Source organism: Neoarius graeffei, chromosome 7 (genome assembly GCF_027579695.1).
Source record: "Neoarius graeffei isolate fNeoGra1 chromosome 7, fNeoGra1.pri, whole genome shotgun sequence".
Lineage (NCBI taxonomy): Eukaryota > Metazoa > Chordata > Actinopteri > Siluriformes > Ariidae > Neoarius > Neoarius graeffei.
The window spans coordinates 6,241,451-6,261,022 of NC_083575.1; the positions used below are offsets into that span (position 1 = coordinate 6,241,451).

Genomic DNA, 19,572 nt, shown 5'->3' on the forward strand with positions numbered 1-19,572 from the left:
TCAACTGACATGGCTGAGAATATCTGTAACATTACTTATATGCACTCATGATTTTAACTATTTGAACAGTATGGCTGCAGACAAAAGTGGGTGGTCAATAAGACCTCCTCTTCTATGTGTGGGACACTGTCTTTATTCATTTGCTTCACTCAGTACATGTCCTGATGAATATATAGAAGCAATTAGGCACATCTCTGCTAGACTCTTTCATCAGAGAACAAAAATGAGTGAAACATCTGGTAGCTGACTTCTCTCATGACAGTGGAACAGATGTTGCACTTACAAGACACATGGACTCCTATAAACGTCACATGACCAACTGGCCCAGTTATGCACCTGTATCTCTTTTGCTGTATTACAAATAAACCGAGAGACCCTGCAGTTTGTGTGTGGAGTATGATGTTAACGCGTGTATACACGTACATATCCCTCAGGATGGTAAGAAGCACTGATGCGTGTCGGGGTGGAGGTCAGGCTGTGGATGATGCATTTCCTGTCTTGCCAGCTGGGCTCGGTCACTGAGAGAGACACAAAAAATCCAATACATCACCTGAGAAAAGTAATGTAAGACGTAAAGACACGACACAGCGCAAGATGTTGAGTCTAACTGATCAGCCAAGAGGATTCTCAGTCCTGCACCAAGCTAATGCAGTTCACTAGGAATTCAGAAAAGACTTGGATCCATGCTTTACTTTGACAGTGTGTTAATGATTTATGTATAACAGCAGGAGTTCTAATTTATGTTGTATTGCTTTGCCAAATAATGTCATCTGACAATTTCAGTGCAGCATAAACTACTTCGTCACCTTGGCAGATCAACTTAAAGAATCTATTACGAGACTCAAACATACACGCAATACAGGATGCACGGGGGGGGGGGTTAAAATCATTCATGCTCAACACTCAGAAGTGTGTGCAGCAACCTGGAGCCTACCAAATGCAGCATTCAGAGCTCGAGCTGTAACTTTAATAAAAGACTCAGAGCTCTCAGTGACCTCTACATCTGTAACAGAGGAGCAGCACATATACAGTCCAGTCACAAAGCCTTTAACACCACTATAAAATAGTGTTTTTTTTTGGGGGGGTGTCAGAAGTTAAAAGCTGGACACAGCCAGATTTGCGAGCAGCTGCTACCCATACCTGACAGTGCGCTGTAGTACGTGGCCTCATCTTCGTCCTCGGGTGATGACGAGCCGCCCACATCCACCGTGTGGTCCCACTCAAGTGGTATGGAGTCCACGCTGACTGGCGTCTCTCGGCCCGATGGCTCAAGTGAAGGAGGGAGGAGAAGACACGCTGAGGGCTGGACAGACATTGGTGTCAATGCATCCTCCATGTCTGCGTGTCTCTCCCACACACCGGTCAGCTCTAACGACTCCTCGATATCCGTCTCTCTGTCTGAGAAATCACGCTCGTCGTCTGTGACCTGACAGAAATACTGAAGGTTAAAACACAGAAAAGTTCTTCGCTGTATAATAATCCCTACTGTATGCGTGCGAGACGGACCGGTGGCTTGTTGACAAGGCGATGGTGGAAGCGTGCAACTCGGCTGAACACTTCCTGGCAATAACAGTGCAGCTCCTCCAGCTCATCCTCGATCAACACAGCGTCCAGTGGGCAGCTCTTCTGGATCAGTTTCTCTCCAAACACAATCAGAGAATCAATCTTATTCGTGTTCAGCGTGATCTCCTGCTGGAACGCCTTCATGAACACAACAAATTACACAGTTATAAGACATACAAAAGTCTTTTCCCTGCGTAAGGGTCTTAAAACTGTTGTTCTAAAAATAATTTTTTACATTAGTAGAGGTATCGGTGTTAAACCCGATATGATATTTAGTGAAGAAGATAGAGTGTGAAACTCGCACTGACTTTGAGTTGTCTCATCTTTTCGTGGACGTCACTTTCGGAGAAGTGCTCGACATTAGTGAGCTGCAAGTCCATCTCAGTGAGCCACACCAGCACAGCATCCCTCGTTCCCTCAAACTCCTCCCTTTGAGATGTAAAGTACTGCAGAATAGAGATCTGTCAGAAACTTGATTTGTTTAAAGACTCCAATGTTCCAACCATAAAATGTTTAATAAATTTTAATGCTTCATTCAAAGTGCGTTCATTTCCTTGGGTACCGTTAACACTGAGTGAGCTGTTGTATGGAAGACCCAGTTCAATAATGAACGCTACTTCACAGACATCTGGCGCTGCGCAAATGCCAACGTTATTGTTTGTCATAACAGAGAGATGTGTGTGAAATTTGTACTCGGAGTCTGCGGATGATGGCGCTGACTCTCCTTTGCAGCTCATCCCAGCGCTGGTTCCCTTCATTCACCATAGTCTTCAGCTTGCATGCCGCGTCTGTGCGGTTCTCGCGGGCCAGGCGGCGGTACTGTTTGTTCACCAGCTCCAGCTGCGTCAGGCGCTCGTGGACCTGCCGCTGGAATGCCTGTGTGCGTGAGAGACAAGAATTGTGATTCACTCCAGTACGAATTAGGGAAATACATTTTTCATATTTTTTTGACTCTATAAACTTATGAAGACTCTAAAGCTCACCTCAAACTTTTTGAGCTCCTCCTTGGCGCATGTGTACAGGATGTCTGTGCTGGCCGGGTTCGCCGCCGTGCGCTCTGCCGTGCTCAGCCAGTCCTCAAAACGCGCGTAATCTTCCAGAAACTTGCACCAGAGCCGCCATGTCTCCTCAATCCTGCAGGGGGCAACAAATACACACAGCATGGAGGTCATCAACCTGAGGTAAAATAACTGATGGAAGAAAAGATGTTTCTGACCTGTGTGTACGAAAAGCACTTCCTCACCTCATCCTCCTCTCCATGGACAAGGCGCAGATGTTTCTCCAGCGGCGGTCCAGACTGTGTGTGGTCTGCTGGATGGAGTCGTTCTCAACGTCGCTACTGCAGGCGTCAGCGTCATGCAGTAACATGTCACACAGCGTCAGCACAGACGCCACACCCTCCGTGTGCTGCTCGATGTCCTTCTGCAGCTCCTGGACAATCAGAAATAAGTGATGGTCTTGCATGATATTTATCTCACTATACTCCATCTGTGACTTTTGAAAAAAAAAATTTAATCAAACCTGTTGTTCAGCGAGTTTGCACTGGATTTCATCTCCGTGACACACGCCAAACACAATGGGTTTAGTGAGCTCCCCCTCGATACGCGAGAGCCATGTGCGCAGGTTACTCATGTTCTTATCCAGCTGCTGCACCATCACCAGTGTCTCCTTCAACTTCCTCACCCTGAGACATCATCTTTCAGTTAGATTACGATTAAAAATATTTGAAATTCATTATCAAACTGATCAGTTATTTCATTTCCACACATGGATGTTTCTTGAACCTGTCTTTCTCTCTTAATGACTTGAAAGAAAGCAATCCAAATCAGATAAGTTTAATTAGGAAAAAAGTAATGGCACCCTTTGAGTGTAATTGGTGTTTAATGACAAACACATGTCCAAGAAAAATTTACATACAGTAAGACATAGCACAAATAAGCACCTTTTCTCTTCCGAAACCCTGGCACAAAAATTGTTTACACTGTAAATATGATGAATATAATAATCAGTCATGTCTCAATACGTGAACATTTCAAGCTGTAAAAATAAACGCCTTTTCCAACTCAGACAGGCAACAACTTTACCCACACAAGATGTCCAGAGCGTCAGGTCTCAAAGATAACGGACATTACAAAAACAGAAGAATTCACTTCGGTCTGTACCAGCATCTGTTTTGGGATATCATGCAGCTGCTCCTCAAGCCTTGTCCAGACACATGAATCCACTTATTGACTGATTCTCAATCCCTTACTGAGCTGAGGCAGGAGGAAATTAAGCTGCAACAATGCAACAAAAGCCTCTCACTGCTCACCTCACGAGTCCATTCAAAGCTCAGAGCCCGACAGTATCCAAATACCAGTTGAGACTCAAGTCAGTGACCCACTTTCAGAGCGTCTGCTCGGTGATGTCGATGTTCTATCACAACAGTCACATGACGAGGAACCAGAGCAAATCGGTGGACATGCTGCAGTGACGTTTGCTGCATTCGCTCTGATGCCGTTTCATGGTTTATACAGGAAACAGAATCAAAGAAACGAAAGATGATGAGAGCAAATAAAATAGCTCGATATGTATGAATTACATGATGCATCCACAGTGCAGTGCATGCACGTAAAACGCAGAGCTCTTTCATGGGTTCTCTGAAGCACAGCAGCAGCCTACGTGCGTCTGTTTGCCGATTGCATGCTAGCGCACCATTCAGCATGAGCATTAGCCAGCCTGTTGAGTGTCTGCTGCTCAAAAAGACACAACCCATCCCCCCACCCAAGAGCTCCCTGCTGACTCCGCATGTATAAGTCGTCATAGCGAGCAGGTGGTACATACTCAGACCGATGAGGCGACTTCATGGTGCTCTCTCATGAGCGTTAGCATTTGCTGGATTAAGCGGCTGCAGATGGTCTGTCACTTTTTCTACGTCTCTGTGCAGTGTGGCTTAAGGAAGCATGATGCATACGTCATCTTTTTTTTTTTCTTTTTACAGTATGCACAGATCCCCTCTCACACTTGCAGCTCTGCCTGGGTTAAGCCACTAAAGAGGCTTAATATGCACACACACTCAATATTACGTTCCAGCACAGCCCTCCGACACACTGAAAACAGTTTCATACAATTTACTATCAGAACAGCCTGCAAACGTTCAGAGTTTCTAATCTGAAAACCAGAAACCGTCAGAATAAATTTATGCAGGTCAACGAAAGAGAAATAATCTTGCACAGCTGTTCCTGAATAAAGCTACATAATGAGTTGCTGTCTGCTAAAGTCATTTATGATAGATAGATAGATAGATAGATAGATAGATAGATAGATAGATAGATAGATAGATAGATAGATAGACAGACCAAGGCCACCGGATGTGTGCACTACGTGTCAGGACGCCGTGTGCCTGAGACACAGAATTCAATGTTGATGGGTCAAGTATGTTCCACACTTTGCCTTCATGCTAGATCAACAGCTTGACTTGGAGAGATCTCCTTTCACTTCCTTTATGTGCAGTGGGTTCGAGACAACAAAGTTTAGGAAGCTTATCCGGTTTGTAAATATGCCCATGTGGAAAAAAAAAAAATCTGTATATTTGTATGTATGCACACAGACGCACGCAGGCCCTGGTCTAATTAACCATATCCTAAAATAGTAAGAGCCCAGGGATCATCTGACTAGTACAATAAAAAATTCAGTTTAAGTGTGAATGGGGTAATGAACAATAAATCCAAGACAAGTGGACAACTGTTTAATGTGAGAGAGACAGTGGACAGCAGATGGCTTGAACACAACATCTGCGTCAGTCCAATCATAATGAACAAAGTGCACAGGACACCCTGGTTTCGTCCCACAGTGGCTGCTCCGTCTAGGAGGACAATTTTAAAACAGGACAGTGAATCTGATTGGCTCAGAGACACAATGGCGTTAAACAGAGGACTTATGGGACAGCGGGTGGACACAAATGCCTGAGGCAGCTGCCCTGTGTGTGTAGTGCGTGAATGTAATGTCACGGACATTCGGGGTGACAAAAGAAGCCCACAGGCCTCAGTCAAGTCCCCTAATCCAAACACAAACACACAGCAGTCTGCTAGTCAGATATGTCCTGTCTGTCCACTCAGAGACAAGTGCAGCTGCACCAAAGCTATGATGCAAAGTGACTTGAGTAAATCAAACTCATTCCACTTAGAAACTTGTAAGACAGGTTGGGTGGGTTTTTTAAATTTTTTTATTTTTATTTTAATTATTTCAAATATGCATCTCTAAATGACCACCTTTCACACGCTCTACCTTCCTGACATTCGATGACATGACTGCAGAGTATGATGAGAAAGGATGAGTGTTGACCCTTGAAACGAGGGAGGCACTCAGGTCATGTGCCACCTCACCCACTGATCCACAAAGCTACTTTTAGCTTCTCTCTGTGCCAGTAGGTTTCTACAACTAAAACTCCAAACATGATCAGATTTGCCTGTGCCTTGTTAGGGTTGAGGATCAGCAGGTCACGCGTTCAATGCTCCGTCTGTCACACAGCTTCAGGCTGGACACAGTCCCTCCAGCTGATCGGCTTACAGCATATTGTTTACAGCATTGTTTGTGTCCTGCAACCCTGAGTGTTTGATATAAATGGAAGTTAAATTTATTTACAAAGCTTAAAAAACTTCACGGTGTATTTTGCTCCTTAATGTGTAGTGTAGTGTACATCGGTCATACAGGATTTACAGTGCGCAATAGGTAACAATACTGTGAACGAGCCAAGTCATCTGTTCTCTGTGGAAATGAGGATTTGTTTCAATAAAGCAGTGATGTTGAACTTCATGTCTCCATATAATACTGTATAACTACATAACAGCATAATTACAACTGTATAACAATTTATCAATGCTTTTTTGTGTATTCTGTAACCACAAAACATTTAAAAGCACAAAAACGCAACAACCGACTACATTCTGTGGCATTTTAAAGGATTAATGATGACTTCTGACACATTTTCTGTTGTGTTATTACATAAATGAAGCTCTCAAACAGAATTAAGTTGTCCCGACGTTACAAACCCCAGCTCTGGGAGTCCAAGTGTTATAAATAAACAGGATGAAGAAAGAAAGATGTGTGATGGACCAACGGAGAAGATGAGTGGAAGGGTGAAATCTATTGAGACAGACTTCTACACAGAGCCAAGATACAAAATGGAGCAAAGATTCCCCTTTTGAGGGAACAATTCAGATCGGCTTCTGGATTTTTAAAGTAAAAAGAAAATTGTCATACTGATTTTAGTTGATTTTTTTTTTCCCTTTCAATTTCAGATTTTAATCAAGTTCTGTTACTTTCTATTACACAATTCCAGGACAAATAAATTTAAAAAAATCGGTCCCCTGTGGGTCCATGTGGCTACTGCTTATAAATAAAATAGTTTTCTGATCCCATGTCCATACTGTAAATATCGCATATATACATGTTCTCAATTCTACTCGCTTCATCTCTTGCAAGCGTCACCAAGCTGTGAGCAGCATCAGGGCATGGAGTGTTTTGGTTGCCAATTTTGTTTACTGCGTTTTGTTCAAAATACAGTGCTGTGAATGAGATCTGTTTTCAAAATAGGGCAATTCCATGTAAATGTCAACCTCACCATGCAAAAATAAAGCAACATGTAATACATCAAAACCACTCCCAGAGATATCACCTAGGCCTGTATTTTACAGATGTGAATAAGTTGAACCAATTTGTAACCAACCTAATATGTCACTGTCAGTCTTTCTTTCTTATAATGTAAAACCCAAGCTAAAATCAACTTTGATCATGTACAATTCTATATTATTGCCACAAGCCACAGAAATGTATGCTAAAATCCACCAAACAGCAAAACAATAGCCATCCTAAATATTATTTAAGAACTTTGATAGTTTTAGCTGATATTTAGAGAGTTTTTCAAAGGGTTATGGTGGTTAAATTGCTGATTTTCTAAACATATGCCATGTCTATTTCAGACGCGTCACATCCATAACGGAATTTCGTCACATCCATAACGCTGACTTTTCCTTCCGAAACTCTGCATGAAATGCCAAATATTTTAAACAAAGATTTTTTAATATTCACCTTGGACCCCTCTATCAAATGGATATCTCCATTTTGACATTAGGTTTACAATTTCACAGAGTTTGATAAAAATGTACAGTCACCCAAGAAAAGTGATACTTTTTCTGTCACATCCATAACGCATCTTTTATTGGCATTTTCTGGCATGCCCTAGATGTACTATGGGAATTGTTCTTGTTCTATCACTTCTCCAGTATGGTACAGCCTTAAAATATGCAACACCTGTTTAAATACTGGGAGACAATAAAACATGCACTGGGTCATTTGTTGCCATTTTGAGTTCAAGTGTCACGTCCATAACGCTGGAATTGCTCAATAGTAAGAAAGCACTTGTTTGTGAATTGTCTTAGAAGCATTATTTAGTACTAGTGAGTACTTTTTGTTTCACAAGTGCAGTGTAAAGACTCGAAAATAAAATTAAAAAAATTAAATAAATATCTGCCAAAAAAGCTAAAAAAACAAACAAACAAAAAACCCCACAACAACTTACAAAACTTTTCATTTGACCTTTCAGAAGAACCAAACAAAAGCTGTGATAATCAAAAAGGTCAGTTTTCTTAAAATAAACACCACTTACTTGAATCAGTAGCCTCGGCGAACCACGAGGTGAATTTCGTTTATCAAGAAACAGAACGGGTAATTGAACTTGATCAGGATAAGTGCTGATTGGTTACGAAGTTTTGCTATTGTTACACTCATTCTTACATTTGTTCTTGTGTACAACTGTACTGCAAGATCAACTGTTCATATCGTGAGATCACGATTCACCGTTCTGGTGACTGTAATGCTTATGCACAATTGTAATCTGTATGTGCGTGCACACTGCGCGATTGCTACACTCTTACAGCACGATGACATAGTGGCTAACGCCACAATAAATAAATAAATCCAAGCAGGACCCCACAAGATTTTTGTTTGTTCCTCTGGATTCTACAAAGGACCTTTAACATACAACAAACTCTTTGAGAGAATCAGAACAATTAAACATCCAAGTATTCCTTGAGGAACCCCATTTCTGAGAGTGTAGTTTTGATGTTTTTAAAGATTTTTTTAATTAGATTTTTTTTTTTTTTACACTTTGTAGCTCTAGGGACAGAAAAAGAGTTGTGGAGTTGTTTTGTATCTGCACAATGCACTGTCACAGAAAACGATTCCTCAAAGGGTTCTATGTAGAACCTTTACAGGTTCCTCCAGAGGCTGTAGTAGGAGTAGCAGCAGCTGTAGTAATTACAGTAGTATTAGCTGTAGAACAACAGCAGCAGTACAGTTGAGGCCCGAAGTTTAGCGAATGATAGTCAAGCTTAGTTTTTCACAGGTCCACACTTTTCATTTGGCAAGTCAACGATGAGATCTACATTACTCGGCTTAAAAGCAATTTTAAAACTGTCGATTAGAGACAGACTGATTTCAGGTTTAAATCACTTTCACAATTCTAGCTGTTCAAAATGTACACACACCAACAAACAGTCTGTAAGATTACAGAAATTGATGTAAGAATTTTAGAAGCTCTGAATTGCCAGTTTTCATAATTAGGAGTTAAAAGGGTCGTATACTAGTCACCGCAGTAGGAGTACCAATAGTAAAAGCGGAAATCGCAGCAGCAGTAGGTGGTGGTGGTATTAGTAGGACCTTCAAAGGTGGTTGTTGCTGTAATACACTACTGTTCAAAAGTTTGGGGTCACTTTGAAATGTCCTTATTTTTGAAAGAAAAGCACTGTTCTTTTCAATGCAGATCACTTTAAACTAATCAGAAATCCACTCTATACATTGCTAATGTGGTAAATGACTATTCTAGCTGCAAATGTCTGGTTTTTGGTGCAATATCTCCATAGGTGTATAGAGGCCCATTTCCAGCAACTCTCACTCCAGTGTTCTAATGGTACAATGTGTTTGCTCATTGCCTCAGAAGGCTAATGGATGATTAGAAAACCCTTGTACAATCATGTTAGCACAGCTGAAAACAGTTGAGCTCTTTAGAGAAGCTATAAAACTGACCTTCCTTTGAGCAGATTGAGTTTCTGGAGCATCACATTTGTGGGGTCGATTAAATGCTCAAAATGGCCAGAAAAATGTCTCGACTAGATTTTCTATTCATTTTACAACTTATGGTGGTAAATAAAAGTGTGACTTTTCATGGAAAACACAAAATTGTCTGGGTGACCCCAAACTTTTGAACGGTAGTGTAGTAGTAGGATGAGTAGCCGGAGGAGCATTAGTTGTAATGATGGTGTTCGCAGGACTGGCAGTAGTAGGAGGTTTAATGGTGGTATTTGTAGTTGCTTTAACAGTAGTAGGAGTGGCAGCCATAGGACGAGTTGGTTTACTTGTGGTAGTTGTACAAAGTAGTAGCAGTGGTAGGACGAGGAGACGTGAATGACCTCCTGCACATGACGGTTATATCACACTTAATACCTCACAGTACACAAGCCTGTTATATCATGTAGGAAAACTTGAACGCAGTGGAACGGCTAAGCTGGAGAACAGCCATTTCAGCTTTTCCAGGTGTGTGTGTGTGTGTTTGGATGACAGGGATTAGTCAGGTTAATGTGTTCACTCTTCCCACAGGCACATATTTAAAAACAATCAATAATTAGACTGTACACAAACAACGATGTCGTATTATATAGGGACAAACTTCTGCAGAATTGTTCCCTAATCCTTAGTCCCAAATCCCTAATCCCTGCACAATGAGGACAAGTCTGGAGCACACTAATACTGGGAAAGGACCTGGTGACGAAAGTAAATTATTTCATGTGTCTTCTCCCAAACTGTGCCACCAATCACACCCTGTTGATGAGATCAGCCATATTGTAGTAGTAACAGTGGGAATAGCTGCAGTAATAACAGCAGCAGTAACTGTGCCAATCACCTGACTGTGTGAGCCTGAAAAGGTATCGGCGTATCCTCTCTCACCTGGCCTCGATGTGGTTGAACAGGTGCTGCCAGCGCTCGTTGATGCCCTTGATCTTGTCACTGATCTCGCTCTCCCTGGTCTTGTTGCTGGCCGTGATGAGCTGCTCTCCGAGCTGCTTCAGGTGAGTCTTGTTCTCACTGAACAAGTTGATCTCCTCCATGCAGTCCTACAGACGCAGGGGGAAGGAAACAAATTTAGTATCATTTACCTCTGAAGTTTTAGACTTTGTCCTGTGTGACATACTCTGGATTCAGCAAAACTTTGTAGTCTGCTTCGGAACATTTATAAAAAGGAAAGAGATTCATGAATTACTGACAATTGATCAAAGGAATACTTCAGTGGCGTGTTATGTTGATGACCTTCAAATAAATTAACACAATATTATATTGAAGTTTTTGGGGAGGAAAAATAAATGCATAGGTTTTTCTTCATGGAGATATAGTGAATGCACTTAATGCTTGTTTTTTTCCAGTTATTCTGCCAGTGTTGTTCTCGTCTCTTGACTTAAACAAGCTTCTAATGCCAAGTTCTCGCAGGGACACGAGCTTCACACGAGTGTTCTCATGACACCGGTCAGATACTCCCGTGGGGTGTGGGTTGGGCAAGTGTAAGGATTGAATACGATCTTACTTCTTTAAAATTTTTATCAAAAGTTTTTGTGATCTTCTAGAAGCGTTCAGTGGTTATCACAAAAAATGAACTGCAGTTCATCCTCTTCTGTATCTTCAATTATCAGTAGTAGAAGTTGGTTCATACCATTTCTAGTGCCATCTGTCATTTGTGCTTGCTTTGTTGGCTGTGGTTTTTAAATAAACACTGACCAGTCAGTCTGGTTTTGGTTCGAGATTAGCAGCATGTTGTCCTGTTGTTTACTTGCCAAAAGCAAACACATACAGTACTAGTGAAACACATTTTGTTTGCACAACGCCCATTCTCACAAGTCAGCGAACATTCCAAAGCTTCTGATCCGAGTGTGAGGGGGGAGTGAGACGGAGAGAGAGATTGTGCAAGTAAAGACAGTCCAGCAGGAGTCCTTGTGGTTTGGTCACACTTTGCTCCTTTTTCATCATGGAGGACAAATTGAGAATGATTTATGTTGAGTCTGTTTGTGAATTTGCGCACATGCGCTTTGAAGTAAAATTAAGTTCAGCCAAATATTACTATAAGCGAATATTAATCTTTGCTTATTGCCACCAAACTGCTTTATGAGTTTTTCAGCATCTCAAACAGACAAAACGGTTTGAAACTGAATCACTTTCTTCCTCAGCACAATTCAGGGTGTGGCCTCAAGTTTGCAGGTGAAATTATATGTTTCGGATAATCGCACTAAACTCTTTCATTGTGCCAAACTGGCAGTTATAAGCCACCACTGCCTTTTTGCAACAGTATATTAGTCTCATAACTAAAGTGCAAAACAAACTAAGCAAACCTCTGACACTCAACATGTCTTGGCTCAGCTAACTCCAATTAGGGCGAGGCTTAAAGGTCATAGGCAAGGGTCGGAGGTGAAATGTAGAATATCAACTTTATTGTCTAGAAGAATGACCCAAAAAGCGAATTCAATCTTCCTGGCGTCTAATTTGCACCCTAAAATTGAATAAAACGGTTAAAATATACTGTTTTGCCCAAGTTCCGAAGGTTTGTTTACATTTCACTTATGCGCGCTTTCACCGCCAGGGGACCGTCGTCGTGACGTCATTCAAGACAAACAGACCGGGAGCAGCTCTGTGTTTACTTGTGAACCGAGCACGCGTGTACGGACTTTGGTCGTGAGACGTTGTGTAAAATGTCTGAAAGCGAGAGCGATTTTGAAGTAGGAACTCTCCAAATTGAATGTTGAGAGGTGAAGCCATATATGTATGACCCTATGGTCGTTGCGAAGCAATCAGTGAAAGTGGCTCACTGGTTTGACCGTGCGGGCTCGGAATCGGACAGCGACTCGGCCGACTCTGATCGCGGTGACCCCGGACCGCAACAAGACTCGCGCCCAAACGATTTATCCTGGTAGTTATGATAAATTCCTACTTTCATCGTAATATTAAATAAGAGGCCTTTTGAAGAATAATTAAGCCGCCCTCCCTAGTGGATATAGGGAACGATTACTGGACAGTGCACCGGTAGGCCACATTAGCCTGCCATCCGCGGCATTATACTATCTATAGCCGACTCTGAGCGAGGAAATATCCCTTTGTCTCATTTCCACAATGATTGTACAGGATCCCTCAGGATTCTTGACTTGTCAATTGCAAGCAAAAGTAAAAATGTTTACCTCCAATCTTCTCCTTTTTGCTTGAGCGTTGCTGCTCTGTTCCTTCTTTGACTGCTTGATTTTGTTTCACACGCACAATCCACTCTCTCCACCTCATCTCCTCTTCCAGAAAAAGCCAAGCCTCTGGCTTCACGTGCACAATCTGCACAATCCACTCTCTCCGCCTCGTCTCCTCTTCCGGAAAAAGCCAACCCACTCGCTCCGCCTCTTCTCCTTTTCCGGAAAAAGCCAACACACTCTCTCCACCTCTTCTCCTCTCTCAGAAAAAGGTAAAAACTTCTTCCTGAACCGGTCCCATTGTTACAGTTCACTGCACAACAATAAGGCATGGGGTTTTTTTCTTTGGAAATTCCTGAACGCACGTCTGCACTCAACGGAAGTGGACTCAACTCAAGCGGTTTGTTTGTCTTGAATGACGTCACGCGCCGAGTGGTCACGAAAATCGCCGAACAGAAATTCGCCGTGATCCACGCTAACTTATTTTAAGTATTACTTATTAACAATACTTCTTGGGACCAGAAGAAAATTACACAGGGTTTTTTAACATATCAAGTTTCAAATGTGCATAAATTGAAAACTGTTGCCTCTGAGCTTTAATATTGGTTAAGACTCAGTAATTACTTCTCAGTTAACAGTGACCTACTCCAAACAATTACTGAGTAATTACCTAGTATTCCTTCATAGTTAATCGTAGTAATCTAAGTGTTGATGAGCTATTCATCCATTCCTCCTTATTGCCTGCATACTTACTGATGCTACGTTGTACCAACGTTGTAGTCGAGTCACTAAACCTTGAGTCCGAGTCCAGTCTCGAGTCCTCAGTGTTCAAGTCCGAGTCAAGTCCAAATCATTCAAAAAAAAAAAAATTTGAGTTGAGTCCACTACTGATCCAAGTCGAGTCCAAGACTCCAACCGCACCATTTGACGGTGTCTGTTTCAGCTAGCCTGGCAAGCCAGACTAAATGTGAATATTTAGTCTGGCCTCGATCCGTAGACATTTCCGAAGCGGGTAGGAGGAACAAACCGCTGTCTTTCAAACTGTCTCTGTGCGTATAGGCCAACGCTCTGACCAATCAGCGCAACAGTGACTGTGACGTAGTCAGAGCGACAGAAAGCAGTGGGGGAGGCCTTGAAATAAATAATTTTTCAAAATGCGTATTAATTAATAAACAGGTTCTAGATATTAAGAAGTTTGGAGATAATGACCACAAGTTTGGAGTCTGTACCACATACTTAACATACACTCATTTTTTTCAAGGGTTTGCTTAAACTGTTTTTGAGAGTTTTTATTTAGTGGTGTTTGGTGAAATAATTTCCCTTAAATTTAAAATAACGGGAAAATAAGAAACAAAAAGTAATGTTTCAAAGCTGTTTATTAATTCTTCGTACTGCACAAACTAGCCCCATCCTTTTGGCTACAAGCGGAGCCAGCTGGTAGATCAGACTTTTGCCATAGCCGGTCGGCAAAACAGCGAAAACGTCCTTCTTGAAAAGGAATGAGCGGAGAACCTCTTCCTGCTCATGTTTCAACGAAAACTCCAAGTCTAATTCTTCTAAAACTGATTCCAAAGCGGAGTCAAACGCGCGCTGTTCACTAGCCGTAGCCATCTTTCCTGTTGTGCTTTCTCCAGCGTCGCGCAGCTTTGTCGTCACTCCTGCAAAAGCCCGCCCAAAGAATCCAAACAAAAACCTTGCATTGTGATTGGCGGGCACGATTTGATGCCCGGGGTGTTTTTGTTTATACGGTGCGAGGCTAGACCCACTCGCTAGGCAAAAATATTTTTGGCCGCTAGGCAGGTGGGTCTAGTTTACTAGGCTATGTTTCAGCGCCATTAACATTAGTTTGTTCCTGAACATGCCATATGAACAGGTGAATGTGCTTCTCTTTGTCAGGGAGTGTGAAGTATTCTGTCAGAGACGGTTGGGAGACAGATGGAAGTGCAGAAGTTGTGTTTATTAATACAAGTGAAGACGGTAAACAATCCAGAACGGCAGGCAAAATCATAAAACGGTGAAACAGGCGATAGGTCAAGCGAGGCACAAACAGGCTATCGTAGACTCGGCAGAATCAAAGACCAGAAACAGGAAATCAGGGATCAGGAACCCAAACAAGGAAAATAAGGCTCGGGAATGTGTCAGCAACGCAACTCAATACTTCGCAAAGTGTGTTTTCACAGTTTTTATACAGGCGCGCTGATTGTGTCTTAATCCTGTGCGGGTGCGAGTCGTTTATGGCGCGCACGCTGCCCGAGAGGCTATCTGATGCATGAGCCAAGGTGCGCAGGTGCGACACTCTTGCGCGAAATTAGTACAAAAATTTATGTAGACATAAATATCTTATGCCAAATTATTATGGCATGTTACAAAAAATAAAGAAAACATCCGAGTCCAAGTCATCAGTGCTCAAGTCCAAGTCAAGTCATGAGTCCTTAAAATTAGGGCACGAGTTGGACTCAAGTACTATAAGCCTGCGTTGTACTTACCTGCGCAAAAACTTTTTTTTTTTACTTGTACATGGTTATTACTCCTTTCATTTTAATTATACTGGTGCATGATTGTTATTCCCATGTTGTTCCACCCTTCAGGTCGATTTATACTTTGCAAGTACGGCGTCGACGCTCAAACAAGATGAAGCATTTCTACTTGCACGTAAGGTGCATGTCTGCTCGAGGAGGCACTGTTACATGAAACACCAGAATTTACTGCTTTTACACACAGAAGAGGAGCAGAATGTGAGCGCCGTGTTTCACTGTGGGAACAATAAACAGAAAAAAATGCAGCCAAAATGTTGCTTTGAAACAAATTTACTGGGAAAAAGAAACCTCCTGTTATTAATTCTTCACGAGTGAATTCTTACTGAAAGCATTTCTGAACTCGTCTGTATTCGGCAGGATGAGCGGCTTGAAGCCAAAGTCCTCCTGCACTCTCAGGTATGAGGCATAAAAATCACGCCATCGTGTTTAACTCTGCAGGAATAAACTCGCCGTTATAACCTGCAGATCCACAGCTGCTCTCGAGCCTCACACTTCATATATTAACACCATATTGTGATCATAGATTTCTGATTTTCACTGACTAGAGAGCAGCCGGAAATGTGACGCTACCAAGCGTATCGACCAATCACAGATGTTGTGGTCTGTCGCGTAGTTATAATACTGGAGAGGTCCAGGTCAGGATACAGTGTAGGGTACATGGTGATGCTGCGCCCTGTGGTGTAGATTTGATGCAGAAGTACAAACTGGATTTTAGTCCCTCCCTCTATACACCACCCCAAAAAAAAGAAAGAAAAGAAAAACTGCGCACTCTCAAAAATAGCACTTCTATACTCCTTCAAACACCATCTATTCCAATTTTTGGAGTTCCGCCATAAAAGTTATCAATTGTGACACACAAATTCTTTACGGACAACTGAAGAAAAATGAATTACTCACAGTACTTTGGAAAGTATTAAAAAGTGAAAGTTAACAAGTTGAGGTTTCCAATGTCACGTCATGAAATATCTTTAATATTACTTCATAATTTGGCGTAGTGTTTGACTTTTAATTGCGTCTTGCTGCAAACAGCCAGTTGAAAATCCATTTGTACCGTCACATTTTATCATTTAAATAAGTAAACATCTTTATTCACATGGCATTTGTATTGATTTAGTTTCTTTTATTGATTTCATTGTTGAAAAAAAATTATATGAAGCACCACATACCAATTTAAAGAGGGGTATTTTTCTGATTATTAAATGTAGGTATCAAAGGGCAAAAGTGGACAAAGATCTCTGAGGGTTAAGAGAGTTCATTTGTTCCTGATTGCTACATGACAGCGTTGTTGGTTCTTTTTGTCCATTTCTCTCTTTTGACCTTGAGTACAACCCCGATTCCAAAAAAGTTGGGACAAAGTACAAATTTTAAATAAAAATGGAATGCAATAATTTACAAATCTCAAAAACTGATATTGTATTCACAATAGAACATAGACAACATATCAAATGTTAAAAGTGAGACATTTTGAAATTTCATGCCAAATATTGGCTCATTTGAAATTTCATGACAGCAACACATCTCAAAAAAGTTGGGACAGGGGCAATAAGAGGCTGGAAAAGTTAAAGGTACAAAAAAGGAACAGCTGGAGGACCAAATTGCAACTCATTAGGTCAATTGGCAATAGGTCATTAACATGACCGGGTATAAAAAGAGCATCTTGGAGTGGCAGCGGCTCTCAGAAGTAAAGATGGGAAGAGGATCACCAATCCCCCTAATTCTGCGCCGACAAATAGTGGAGCAATATCAGAAAGGAGTTCGACAGTGTAAAATTGCAAAGAGTTTGAACATATCATCATCTACAGTGCATAATATCATCAAAAGATTCAGAGAATCTGGAAGAATCTCTGTGCGTAAGGGTCAAGGCCGGAAAACCATACTGGGTGCCCGTGATCTTCGGGCCCTTAGACGGCACTGCATCACATACAGGCATGCTTCTGTATTGGAAATCACAAAATGGGCTCAGGAATATTTCCAGAGAACATTATCTGTGAACACAATTCACCGTGCCATCCGCCGTTGCCAGCTAAAACTCTATAGTTCAAAGAAGAAGCCGTATCTAAACATGATCCAGAAGCGCAGACGTCTTCTCTGGGCCAAGGCTCATTTAAAATGGACTGTGGCAAAGTGGAAAACTGTTCTGTGGTCAGACGAATCAAAATTTGAAGTTCTTTATGGAAATCAGGGACGCCGTGTCATTTGGACTAAAGAGGAGAAGGACGACCCGAGTTGTTATCAGCGCTCAGTTCAGAAACCTGCATCTCTGATGGTATGGGGTTGCATTAGTGCGTGTGGCATGGGCAGCTTACACATCTGGAAAGACACCATCAATGCTGAAAGGTATATCCAGGTTCTAGAGCAACATATGCTCCCATCCAGACGACGTCTCTTTCAGGGAAGACCTTGCATTTTCCAACATGACAATGCCAAACCACATACTGCATCAATTACAGCATCATGGCTGCGTAGAAGAAGGGTCCGGGTACTGAACTGGCCAGCCTGCAGTCCAGATCTTTCACCCATAGAAAACATTTGGCGCATCATAAAACGCAAGATACGACAAAAAAGACCTAAGACAGTTGAGCAACTAGAATCCTACATTAGACAAGAATGGGTTAACATTCCTATCCCTAAACTTGAGCAACTTGTCTCCTCAGTCCCCAGACGTTTACAGACTGTTGTAAAGAGAAAAGGGGATGTCTCACAGTGGGAAACATGGCCTTGGCCCAACTTTTTTGAGATGTGTTGTTGTCATGAAATTTAAAATCACCTAATTTTTCTCTTTAAATGATACATTTTCTCAGTTTAAACATTTGATATGTCATCTATGTTCTATTCTGAATAAAATATGGAATTTTGAAACTTCCACATCATTGCATTCCGTTTTTATTTACAATTTGGACTTTGTCCCAACTTTTTTGGAATCGGGGTTGTAGTTAAATGAAAACACCACACTGTCCCTGTGCTCCTCTGAGCAGAACTGTTTGCCTGGACAGAAATAAATCACAGACATTTCGGACAGTGAGGTGTTGGAACAGGTTGCGTGATATGAGGTAGTCGAGCTCTCGGAGGAAAGTAAAGCTTAGCTATGAAGAATTAATGTTGATGTGATCAGTAATGAATCAGTAGCTATTATAAAAGTGCCAGAGTGAGCTCTGTTCTCCAAGGCAATACAGGACTCTAATTACCGCTCAGTAATTAATCAGTTCATCATTAACAGTCGTAAGTGTAAATCCATTCCTCTTCATCCATTCCTGTTTATTCCCAAGTGTTATCTTTGGGTCTTATTACCTCCAGTCCTCAAAGCAGTGTGTGTCTTTGGGACTGTAATGTCCATTTTTAGGACTTTGATATGCGTTTACCTTCTTCAGCTTCTCCACCATCTCCTCGATGCTGAGCTCAGAGCTGTGCGTCATCTTGTTCTCCATCTGCGTGAGCCACTCGCACAGCTCCCTGTTCTTCTCATTGAAGATGATCCATGCATTCAGCCGGTCAGCAATCTCCTGCTTACGCAACGACACCTACGTACGCACACATTTTTCTGTTAGTACCCTTCATTAAGGCAGGACAATATGAAGTTATGTTGCAGCTACAGTATGTACGGAAGCCGAGAGAGGCCCTTCATATAATCTTTTTTTATTCACCTTGTTATCCCGAGATAACGACATAAGTAATTCAGGATCTCGAGAAAACAACACAACTAATTTGAGATCTCGAGAAAACAAAACAATTATTCCGTGATCTCGAGAAAACAAGACAATTATTTCATGATCTCGAGTCAACCCCTGATCAAAATATTGCCTTATTAGGTGATCGATTATTCCAGACATTCTAATGACCAAAGTTGCGTCTATACAGAATGAGAAATAGCCCCAAAGTCAGCATATCACAAGTCTCTTGGCGCACCTGAATGAACCATTTCTCAGCTGTTTACTCGAGATCATGGAATAATTGTTTTGTTTTCTCGAGATCTCGAAATAACGGTTTTGTTTTCTCGAGATCTCGAATTAGTTGTGTTGTTTTCTCGAGATCCTGAATTAATTATGTCGTTATCTCAGGATAACAAGGTGAATAAAAAAAGATTATATGAAGGGCCTCTCTCGGCTTCCGTAAGTATGTCCTGAAGTGATATTGCAATATATTAATGTCATAATGCATTCTTTTCAACGGGATTATGGACACTGTCAGGTGTTTATAATTTCCTCTTTAAATGTGTAATTTTATTT

General features: G+C 41.6%; 1 protein-coding gene across 7 annotated transcripts in view; it reads right to left on the reverse strand.

Annotated features, from left to right (window-relative positions):
- Positions 1 to 19,572, reverse strand: part of syne2b (spectrin repeat containing, nuclear envelope 2b) — a 318,216-nt gene that overhangs the window by 2,696 nt on the left and 295,948 nt on the right. For all 7 annotated transcript variants that reach the window (XM_060925231.1, XM_060925228.1, XM_060925230.1 and 4 more), the window contains 10 exons: positions 18,709 to 18,867; positions 10,546 to 10,712; positions 3,085 to 3,247; positions 2,807 to 2,994; positions 2,547 to 2,697; positions 2,257 to 2,439; positions 1,872 to 2,009; positions 1,507 to 1,701; positions 1,141 to 1,426; positions 424 to 518 (listed from right to left, as the gene is read on the reverse strand). In XM_060925231.1, the coding sequence (XP_060781214.1) occupies positions 424 to 518; positions 1,141 to 1,426; positions 1,507 to 1,701; positions 1,872 to 2,009; positions 2,257 to 2,439; positions 2,547 to 2,697; positions 2,807 to 2,994; positions 3,085 to 3,247; positions 10,546 to 10,712; positions 18,709 to 18,867 (1,725 nt within the window). The remainder of the gene's footprint in view (positions 1 to 423; positions 519 to 1,140; positions 1,427 to 1,506; positions 1,702 to 1,871; positions 2,010 to 2,256; positions 2,440 to 2,546; positions 2,698 to 2,806; positions 2,995 to 3,084; positions 3,248 to 10,545; positions 10,713 to 18,708; positions 18,868 to 19,572) is intronic.